Source organism: Meleagris gallopavo, chromosome 25, assembly GCF_000146605.3.
Source record: "Meleagris gallopavo isolate NT-WF06-2002-E0010 breed Aviagen turkey brand Nicholas breeding stock chromosome 25, Turkey_5.1, whole genome shotgun sequence".
Taxonomy (NCBI): Eukaryota; Metazoa; Chordata; class Aves; order Galliformes; family Phasianidae; genus Meleagris; species Meleagris gallopavo.
Genome location: NC_015035.2, coordinates 2935258 through 2945980, shown reverse-complemented (window position 1 = coordinate 2945980; position 10723 = coordinate 2935258). Strand labels below are relative to the sequence as shown.

Sequence of the window (10723 nt, the reverse complement as noted above, 5' to 3'; positions counted from 1 at the left end):
CGCGCCGCGCTCGCCCTACAGCGCTGCAGACATTTTGTCTGCGTCCCACCCGCTGCTCCTCCATCCGCAGCACCGCCGAGCATCGCTGCGCCTTTCGGTGCCCGAGCTCCCCCGGGCGGGAGCTGCCGCCCCAAAGCGCGGCCCGTGGGCATCGGAGCTTCCCGGGGATGAGGCCGCCCTCGGCTGCGTGCAGAGGAAGCTCCGCTCGGCGCACGGATCCTCCTGCAGAGCGGAGAGCTGCTGGCTGAAGCGCGTCCTCACCCTTCGGTCGTGTGACCCGTGCGTTCTGTGTCTCACAGCAGTCCCAGACACAGTGGGTTCCCCTTTTCTGGCCACCAATGGGATGCAGAACCAGCACGCCGCAGAGCAGGGTGCAGGGCAGGCACAGACGGTGCTTATTTGGGTCCCATCGGGCTCTCCTGGCACGGGGCAGCAGGGGGTGCGGGGCAGCTGGTCGCCCGCCAGCGCCGGCATTGGGAACGCAGGGAGAACCTGATGGAGCCAACGTGATGTGACGTGTGGAGCGGTGATGTGACAGTCACAGTCCCGTGGTGCCACGTCCAAAATAGTTGGTACGGCTCTCAGCTGGCTGTGAGCGGGGCTGGGGACCGAACAGTGCGGCGAGGGCGGCCTCCTGGGATCCCACAGAGCACCCGGTAGGTGCCCACCTAATATAGGAGCTGCATTTTGGAGGTGCTCTCCACTAACCCTGCCCCCAGCAGAGCGCAGCCCCTTGCCCTGCCTGCAGTGCTGTTTCCCGGTGCGGTGCCGGCTGCTGTGGGTCACCCCAAGGACGTGGGCACCTCCTGTCGCTGCTCTGCGCTGCGCAGACGGATGGCAGTCAGGTGCTGCCCACATCCCGGCCCTGTGCCCTGTGTCTGGGATGATGGAGCCCAGGAGCAGCCTGGGCACGTCCTGCTTTCCTCTGGGTGTATTTTAAACCCTGGAAACCCCCCAGCTGTAGCCACAAGATTCCATCTCCCAAGTTCCCCTTGTTGCTCTCCAGCTCCTCACATCACTGTTGGTCACAGTGCCCCTGCACCCTGAGTCTCTGTGCCCCAGTGCTGGCCCTAGGCAGGAGCAGAGACCCCTGGATAGGGACGTGCAGGGGACATGCAGGGAATGCTCACTGTCCCCACCACTCTGGGACGTGTGATGCTGCACATCCCCAGGAGCCAAGTGGGAGTGGGCACAGCACGGTGCTGTGGAGTGGAGGGGAAAGGGGCTCTGTGCACCTTTGTGAACCTCACAGGGCTCCGGTGGCCTCAGCAGCTCCTGTCCCTGTCGAATATCCGTATCTGCTCCGTGCAGGTGGCACTGGGAGCTGATGGGGACACAGAGCAGCTCTGGAGGCTCAGCCTTCCCCATCCGCTTGTGGGGCTGGTGGTGCTGCCATCAAGGTGGGGACACAACTGGAGAGGGGACACGAGTCCCCCAAGGACATGTGCGTATCCCCACCGGGCCCTTCAGAGCCATCGGTGGCTTTGGGGCTGAGGTTTATACCAGGATTTCATCCCTGGGCATCACTCAAGCTATCCCCCATCCCACGCAGGGACGTGTGCCCTGGGGCAGTGGTGGCCAAGCAGCCTGGATCTGCGGTCCCAGCGCTGGGACACCATGGATGAGCTGCACTGCACCCACCTCCATGTCCCAGGTTGGGTTCAGCCCCATCCAGTGTTCCAGCAGCCAGAACCTTTGTGCCAAAATGGACAACCTGGGGATGCTGTGGTGTGGCCGGCCGTGCCGCTCAGCGGGTAGGTGAGGATAAATTGGGGGGAGCTGAGGTGAAGGTGCTGTGCAGCCCCCCCTGCCCTCCCCGGTGGGAAGCCCCTCAGGGCCCTGTTGCAGTGCTGGGCTCAGGCTGCTCGCCTTCTCCAACCCCCCGGGGTTGTGATGTGCTCTCGCTTCATCGCACTGGGAATTGCCTCCGCCTGGCTGAGCAGCGCTGGCCGCGTGCCGGGCAGGAGGTACCGGTGGCACTCGGTGGCACATGGGTGTGCTGGTGGCACAGGGACCCATGAGAGGAGCGAGGTGGGCTCCGGCACCACAGCTCTCTTCCAGCAGGGCCGGCTCGAGGCACGGCACCTCACCCCACGGCCGGCATCCCTCCCATCCCAGCATCCCACTGAGGTCACACTGCTCTGCGCACAGCGATGTCTCCTCTGCGGGACAGCAGGGCTGGGGGCTGTGGGACGCAGTGTTTGGGGCTGGGAGCTGATCCCCTCTGGAATGCCCCAGCGTTGGGTTTCAGGGCAGCTGCTGTGCTGCGGCAGCGACAGGGACAGATGGTGCAGGGCCGCTCCTGGGCTGTGGCTTTTGGGGTTTGTGGCCGTGCCCCACGGCGCTGAGTGCTGCTGTTCCCTTGGCCATCGGGGCGGGACGGATCCTGCCCATGGGCTGCATGGCAGCTCCGTGCCCTGTGGCGATGGGTGGCTGTAGGGACTCGGTGCTGCTCCTCACACTGCAAGGATGGGGTGGGATGTCCATCTGCTGCGTGCCGTCAGCCTGAGTGGCGTCCCGGCTCAGCTGGTGGCCCTGTGGGCTGCATTGCTGCAGTGCCTGTGGGTGGGAGTGGGGATGGGTGGGAGGGGAGCCCTTGTCCTTTCTGGCTGTGCTGGGGCTGTGGGTGTGTGGGAGCAGGGGACAGCCTCCTTCCTGCAGCACAAATAGCCGGAAAGCAGTGTGAGGGCTGGTCCTGTGCTGAGCCCATCCGGGGAGCGATGCGCCCATGGGGGGGTCGTGGTTGGGTGCAGCTCAGGGCCGTCCCTGTGCTCGTCCAGCTACGGTGTGAAGGAGAGGCGCCGGCCGTGTTTGCACAGCCCATACTTTGCCCCTCTCTGAAGATTGCAGAGAGTTCCACAAACACAGCTGAGTGGTGCGGGACGTCGCCCCGTGGGGAAGGACCACACAATGGGGTCGTGGGTCCCCGGAGTCCTCATTGCAGTCAGAGCTGGGGCTGTACACATAGCAGTGCCAGTGTTGGTGGTGCCCATGGGGCTGGGCTGGGCAGAAGCACCGACCCTTCCTGCTGCACAGGAATCGGGGCTGTGATCCTAAACTGAGCACTTGCGTAGGGCAGACAGTCTGAGCAGCATGCTGCTCTCCGCAGGGTGCTCCGGCTGCACTGCACCCTGCACAGGTCACCCCCACGCAGGTCACAGCTCAGTGCCAGTGGTCCGTTTGGGTCCATGCACACGGAGCAGGCGCTGAGCAGCCTCCCAGCCCCATACGCTCGGGGAGGAGTTGTTTTCTCTCTCAACGGCGGCGACGGCCCTCGTGTGCATTCCTGGGCCATGAGTTCATGGCTGTGCGCGGGGACACGCACCGTGCTGTGACGTCAGGCCGACAGCCCGCGCCCATCCTGCACCCATCCTGAACCCATCCTGCGCCTTTCCAATACAGCAGAAGCGCCCTACATCCTCCAGGAAGTGCCTGCCCCCCTCCCCTCCCCCCCCGTGCCTGGTGTGGGGTTTTCCCCCTGGAGTGGGGCAGCAGCTGTCGGGGAAGAAGGGCGTTTTGTGGCGGCGGTGCCTGGCAGAGCTGTGTCCGTGTGCTCTGTGCATTGTGCACACAGCACCTGGCTGCCGGCGTGGGGCTGCACGGTGACCCCCCCGGGTGGTGGCGGCAGCGAAGGCCCTGCTGGTGACCTGCTGTGCTCTGTGTTGCAGGGAAGACACCGTCCCCGATGGGAGACAGCGTGCTGCCCTCCCCGCTTGGGGACACCGTGCATGGAGACAGCCCCCCACAGCGTGACCGACCCGTCCTCCCAGCCGTGACCCCCTCTCCAATGGCCACCCCCCCACCAGGACAGCTCTGCCCTGTTCCCGCAGCTGTGACCCCCCCAGGACAGCCCGTGTCTCCCATCCCCGCAGCTGTGGCTCCCTCAGCAGAGAGCGTCCCACCCTGGTGTGACAAGACCCCCCCTGCAGACCCCCATCCTCGCACTACAGAGCAACCCAAAGAAGAGGCATCACGCAGCACCGCCGACCAGCCGCCTCCCGTCCCCACTGCCCCGTGCCCAGCGGAGACATTGCCCCATGGGAGCACCACCACTACCCCCACTGCTGGCAAAGAGGCACCCTCCGATGCCAAGAGCCCCCCGGGAAGCACAGCCCAGTCCCCCAAGGACGTGCCCCCCAAGGACACACCCTCCAAGGACATTCCCCCCAAGGATATGCCCTCCAAGGATGTCCCCCCCAAGGATGCATCCCCCAAGGACACACCTTCCAAGGATGTCGCCCCCAAGGATGTGCTCCCCAAGGACGTGACCCCCAAGGATGTCCCCCCCAAGGGTGACCGTGCCACTCCAGCTGCTGCATCGCCATCTTCAGCTGCCAGCCCCAGGCCCAAGCAAGGTGGGTGTTCTGGAGAAGGGGGAAGGGGGCTGTCTGCCCCACTGCTCACGTGGGGCCCCTCATGTCCCCCCATTCCGGGGTGCAGTTTGTTTTGCTCTGACTGTGTCTCCCCGCAGCAGATGCTCAGAAGGCCCAGGCACGGCACAGGCAGGCGAAGGAGCGGCGAGAGGAGCGGGCCAAGTACCTGGGTGAGGAGTGGGGCTGGGAGGGAAAGTGGATGTGAAGGGGCGGGCGGGAGAGCTAAGGAGCTTGGCTGGGTCATGGCAATCCCATTAGCTGCTATTAGTGCAAGCACTGCACTGCAGGTTTATCCCCCCTGGGCACGCTGCACAGCGTGGGGGTTCCCCAGGCCCACGGCACCCCACGTCTGGGTGGGTTCCAGCAGGCAGCGATGTGTGGGGCTGTGGATGTGTGGGGCTGCACAGCCCCCGCGCCGCCCATGGGGCCCCCTCGTCCCCGCGCTCTTTCCACCCTCATTCCCCCATTGTTTCCCCGAGCGGCTCCGCGGGCTCCCGGCTCCCTTTTGTCCTCGCCCTAACTCCTCCCTGCCACCGCGCTGGTTGCAATGCTGCCGGCCCCATGCGCCCGGGGAACCCTCAGCTCTCAGCCCCATGCCGCTGCCACGCATCCCCACCGCGGCCGTGGGGCTCTCCGTGTACGTGGGGCGCTGCATCCCCCCGGCCGGGCTGTGACCCCTCCGCGTGGGCTCCCCCCGGCAGCGGCCAAGCGGGCGCTGTGGCTGGAGAAGGAGGAGAAGGCCAAAGTGCTGCGGGAGCGGCAGCTGGAGGAGCGCCGGCGGCGGCTGGAGGAGCAGCGGCTGCGGGCAGAGAAGCGCCGTGCGGTGCTGGAGGAGCGGCAGCGGCAAAAGCTGGAGAAGAACAAGGTGGGGAGGGGATGGGTACGCTCCCCACGGGACCTCCAGCAGCACACCTGGGGGTCCTCGGGTACAACTGTGTGCCCTAGGGTGGGCGTCACGGCCCCATCGCCCTCTGAAGGTCCCCGTCTCTGAGCCCATCCCTCTCCCGGACAGGAGCGCTACGAGGCGGCCATCCAGCGCTCGGCCAAGAAGACGTGGGCAGAGATCCGGCAGCAGCGGTGGTCGTGGGCGGGGGCCCTGCACCACGGTTCTGCCGCGCACAAGGATGGTGAGTGCACGAGGACGGGGCTGTGGCTGAAGGGATGGCAAACTCAGCACCTGCAGTGCTGCCCTGCTGCGACGTCGCACTGCTGCCCCTCGTGCTGTGCCGTGGCCCAACGGGACCCCACGGCTTCTCCCTGTTCCCATGGCACTGCGTCCCCTGGGGCTGTGCTGCTTGCGCCCATCTGCGGTCACTGTGCTGCGCGGGGACGTCGCGTGGGGCCAGTGATGTTTGGGCTTGGAGCCGCGCGAAGGCATCGCTGTGTTGGTGGCGGTGTTAGGCTGTGTTGTGGTGCGTCCCCACGTCACCCAGCTGCACGTGGGTGGCTCTTGGTGCCAACGTGGGGGTGAGCAGGGCTGCGTGCTCCCGGTGCACGTGGCTGTGCTGCGCGGGATGCTCAGTGTGGGGCTCCTCTCTGTGGGGACACTGTGCTGGGGGTGCAGTCTGGCCGCCGAGGGGACGGGGCTGTGCTGTGGCTGATGGGCAGCGCTGTGTCCCCACGCTCCGAGTGCCTCGTGCTGTGGGGTGGCCGCGTGTGCGGCGTTGGGTGTTGGTGGTGCATGGTCAGGATGCACACAGGCGCTTTGTGTCCCGCTGTGAGTCGTGGAGCATTCGGGGACAGATGCACTCCTGCTGTATGGGGCTCCCTGCCATTTCCGTGGAGCTGTCCCCCAACCTGGCTGCTGTCTCCTCCATCGGTGGGCTCTGGCTGTCTGAGGGCTCTGCTTCCCTGCTGCCCCCCACCCCATGTTGCTGTAGGGTCCTGCTGTGAGCACCATGTGTCCGTCTGCCCCTGAGCCACTGAGGTCCTCTGGCTCCAGGACTGCATTTTGGGGACATCATGGTGGTAGTGCTGTGGTCCCCAGAGCTCAGATCCCTGCATGCCCCCGTATGACACAGACACTGTGCCACACAGCCCATCCTGACCACCAGTGTGTACCACGTCCTCCCACCGCCCCGCAGCCCCACTGCCCCACATCAGTGCATGCTGCATGCAAGGAGCAGCCCCTGCCCCGGTCTGTAATGCCCTGTGTCTTTTCCCTCCTCCAGGTGCGAGCCGCTGCTCGGTGTCCGCCGTAAACCTCCCCAAACACGTCGACTCTATAATCAACAAGCGGCTCTCCAAATCCTCTGCCACCCTCTGGAACTCTCCCAGTAGAAGTAAGAGCCCTTTGCATGGCCCCGCAGTGCAGGGGGGCACAGCTCAGCCCCCGCCCCACCTAGGGACCCCCCCAGCCCCGGCTGTGCCTTGCACAGTGCCCACGGAGAGGAGGAGCTGTGTGTGCTGTTTGCTTTGGAGGAGGCTGGAGCTTTGGAGGAGGCTGGTGCCAGCTCCTTGCCCAGCCGTGGAGAGCGGCTGGGAGGTGGAGGGAGCCAGGATGGCACTGGGAGCCCTATGGCTTCTGGCCAGGGCTGCAAGATGCATCTCGTACCACCTCTGCAGGGCTGATGCCCACTGTGACACCTCAGTGTGCCTTGAGGTGCAGCACTGGGCTGTGGGTGCAGTGCTGGGTGCCATGAGGTCGCTCAGGTCCAGGCGAGCTGCTGGAGCCGTGGGGCTGCGTGCTGTTGTGCTGCTGAGTTGCCTGGTGATGGGTGTGCGCCGGATGGTATAAATAGATGAAGCAGCTGATGCAGGCGGCTCTGAGAGCCTCATGCTGGGGCTCAGCCAGGGGGGGCACACGGGGCTGTGCTGAGCAGCCAGTGCCTGGGCTGGTGCTGGACACAGTGCCCAGTGTTGCTCCAGAGTCTTGTTTTGTCCCCTCCCAGCAGCAGGGTACTGCGTTATTTTGATGGAGAGGGGCACAGGGTTGCTGTCTTCGTGGTGCTGTCCACATAGTTGTTGGTTGTTCGGTGCCAGCAGTGCAATGCAGGTGGCAGTGATCCTGTGCCCAGCTGGGCTAGCAGCGTGCTTGGGGGCCACCATCCCCTGTGGCCACAAGCCCAGCCCGACTCCTGTGACTGCGTAGTGGCCTCCGCCTCTCTCCCGTGGTGCAGGGGCACACAGTGGCTGTGCTGCAGTGCGCTGGGGGCTCAGTGTCACTGGCACAGGGTGCATGGAGAGGGAGAACGCTGCTGTGGGCACACGTCGTCGTCCTGCCTCAATGCTGTCTGTGTGCCATGTGTGGTGCCTTGGCTCTCAGTGCCAGGAGTGGAGATCTGGAAGCCCTGGGGCTTGAGCAGGGGGATGGTGCCAGTGCTGCAGGGCTTGAGAGTTATAAGGGCTCTTCTCCTTCTGCAGACCGCAGCCTGCAGCTGAGCCCCTGGGAGAGTAGCATAGTGGACCGGCTGATGACGCCCACGCTGTCCTTCCTGGCACGCAGCCGCAGCGCCGTGACACTGGCCGGGAATGGCAAGGAGCAGGGTGAGCACGGGGGGCAAGGAACTGCATGGGGCAGGGGGTTGGGAGCGCTCCATGGTGGGAGCCCACAGCCACCGGCCCCATCCCCACAGTGCCCGTGTGCCCCCGCTCGGCCTCTGCCAGCCCCCTCAGCCCCTGCCACAACCACCGCCTGCCGCACCGCTGCTGGGAGCGGCGGAGGGGCACTGCTGGCAGCCCCGATGTGACACCGCGTCGCCGTGCCGAGTCCTCACCGGTGAGTGCCACCTTCTGCTGGGACACCCCGTGCCTGACTCCCGGCCAAGCCCAGAGGTGTGGTACTGATGCTCTCTCTCTATGGTTGGCACAGAAGAAGAAGGAGAAGAAGGAGAAGGAGCGGGAGAATGCCAAGGAACGCAGTGCGCTGTCCCGCGAGCGCAGCCTCAAGAAGCGACAGTCACTGCCTGGCGCACAGCCCCGGCTCCTGCCCACATCTGACAGCAGGTTGGGACCTGGCACTGCACACTGCTCAGCCCCAGGATTATGGGGACCCTGCTAATATCTCTTCTTGCTCTGCTTGCAGCCCCGGCCCCAAGAACCGTCCCTCATCCCCAGCCACCCCCAAAACCCGCCCAGCATCCCCCAGCCCAGCCCTGGGCTCACCCCACAAGCCGCCCCTGCCCCGCAGTGCCCACTCCTCCCCCAAGGTGCGGGCCAGGGCGCGGGATGAGCGGGGCGAGCAGGATGGCCAGGCCAAGGGGCGCGAGAGGAAGGAAGAGGAGAAGGGCCCAGCCATCCCCGAGCCACCCAGGGTTCCCACTGAGCCAGCAGCAGGTAGGTACATGGTGGTTAGGGGTCAGGAGGAGTGGGAGCGGCACTGATGCTGCTCACATCCCACAGCCCCCTCAGCTCCCGCAGCCCACAGCCCCCCCAGCAGACCCTCGGCCGGCACTACGGACCGGGAGGAGGCCGCCCGACTGCTGGCAGAGAAGCGACGCCAGGCCCGCGAGCAGCGGGAGCGCGAGGAACGGGAGCGCCGGGAGCAGGAGGAGCAGGAGAGGTGAGTGCCCAACCATGGACATCACACAGGCCCCTGTGCCCCCCACCTCACTGAGGGCCCCTCTGTCCCCACAGGCGGCTGCAAGAGGAGAGGGCACGGCAGGCGGCAGAGGAACAGAGCCGCAGGGAGGCCCTGGCACGGCAGCGGGAGGAGGAGCGGCAGCTGCAGGAGGAGCGCGAGGCCCAGGAGAAGGCACGGGCAGAACGGGAGGAAACAGAGCGGCTGCAGAGACAGGTGTGAGGCAGGGGGGAGGAGGAAGGATGGGGGCGAGGATGGGATGTGGGATGACATGAAGCCTGTCCCCAGTGTTCCCTCTTCACCTGTCCCTGCTGACCTTGCAGAGAGAAGAGGCTGAGGCGAAGGCACGCGAAGAGGCTGAGCGGCAGCGGCTGGAGCGGGAGAAGCATTTCCAGCGTGAGGAGCAGGAGCGGCTGGAGAGAAAGAAGGTAAGGGCTGGGGGCACTGCTGGGTGCGTTTTGTGCTGGGTGGTGCCCAGTGCATGGCACAGGTCCTGCTGGGGAGGGCTGCATCTGAGCCCCTGTCTGCCCCGCAGCGCCTGGAGGAGATCATGAAGCGGACGCGCAAATCAGATGCAGCAGATGCCAAGGTGGGTGCCTGTCCTGCACGCCCCATCCTGAGCTGCCTGGGGACAGCAGGCACCGTGGAGCCCTCACTGCTCTCCTTTCCCTGCAGAAGAAGGAAGACAAGAAGATAGTGAACGGGAAAGCAGTTGAGCAGGAGCACAGCACAGGTACACACCTCCCTACTGGAAGTCCCCAGAGCCCTGCCCCCATCCTGCTCCCCGAGCCTTGGGGCTGAGCAGGGCTCTGCTCGTGTCTCCAGGTGGTGAAAAGAGAGCAGGGCCAATGCCAAAGGCAGAGGAACTTCCAGAGACGGAGACACCGAGTGCAGGGATGCTGGGGACACTGAAGGGCCCGGCAGGCGAGGGGCTGCAGCCCAGGTGAGCACAGGGGTAGAAAGGGGGCTGGAGGTTGGCAGGACCACAGCTCAACCTGACCCACTGCCCCCCAGTTCTCCAGCCAAGGATATGGCAGCCCCAGTTGTGAATGGCGTGCAGCCCAGCAAGCACGAAAACGGCTTCTCAGGCACCGAGGGCTCCTCAGAGCTGCTAGAGCTTTCCCACCACGGTGGCAGCCCCAGCAGCATCATCCCGTTTGGCGACAAGGAGCCCTTTCTCAAGCAGGCAGTGGTCAAACCCCCCCAGGTCACAGGTGAGGGGCGGGGGAGCCGATTTGGAGCAGGGGGTGATGACACCTCAGCTCTGACGGCAGCTCCTGTGCCCACAGAGGTGCTGTGAGGCCCGGCCCTGGCTGATGTCCCCACGGAGCACCGCGCAGACCCATAGCTGTTGTCAGAAGGAAACACCTCGCTGCTCTCCTCCGCCCGCCCGGCCATGCCATGAGGAGCCCAGGCAGCGCGAGGCTCCAACATGGCAGCCGCCAGCCCTGCGCCCACACTGGGGCCTCCTGGTTTCTCTCTCAGTTGTTTTTATTTCGTTTTGTTCTTTTTTTTAAAAAACAAAAACAAACAACCATGCACCTTATCAGCCTGCCGCCCCTGCCCACCGCCCGCCCGAGCCACCCCAGACGTGTGCTGTCATACTGTGGTTATTTAATTCGCTGGGTACAATGTATGTGAATACTGTAAATAGCGCTCGGCCGACACCGGGGGGCTCGGGGCTGCCCGTTCCCTTTGTCCCCACGCATGTCTGCGTGCACCCGGGGCTGGGCCGGGCCCACGCTGCTCTCCGTGCCGTTGTGACAGTGTTATGCATCCGGACAACCTCTACGAACAATAAAAGTGGACAACCACGCAACGCCTCGCCTCG

At 65.3% G+C, this 10723-nt stretch overlaps 1 protein-coding gene across 5 annotated transcripts; it reads left to right on the top strand.

Annotated features, from left to right (window-relative positions):
- The first annotated feature begins 3668 nt into the window (after window positions 1-3668).
- Window positions 3669-10711, top strand: MAP7D1 (MAP7 domain containing 1). Of its 5 annotated transcripts, none has more exons than XM_031556805.1 (17): window positions 3669-4355; window positions 4475-4543; window positions 5075-5238; window positions 5386-5500; window positions 6545-6655; window positions 7737-7859; window positions 7949-8091; window positions 8185-8318; window positions 8398-8648; window positions 8715-8874; window positions 8949-9108; window positions 9216-9320; window positions 9428-9481; window positions 9568-9625; window positions 9718-9835; window positions 9907-10106; window positions 10182-10711. In XM_031556805.1, the coding sequence occupies exons 1-17, from the start codon at window positions 3686-3688 to the stop codon at window positions 10190-10192; spliced, it is 2646 nt and encodes an 881-aa protein (XP_031412665.1). In that variant the 5' UTR covers window positions 3669-3685; the 3' UTR covers window positions 10193-10711. The 5 variants fall into 5 exon arrangements, with proteins under 5 accessions (XP_031412665.1, XP_031412666.1, XP_031412664.1 ...); XM_031556806.1 differs by having other exon boundaries at window positions 4472-4543; window positions 8724-8874; XM_031556804.1 differs by having other exon boundaries at window positions 4472-4543.
- The last annotated feature ends 12 nt before the right edge of the window (window positions 10712-10723 follow it).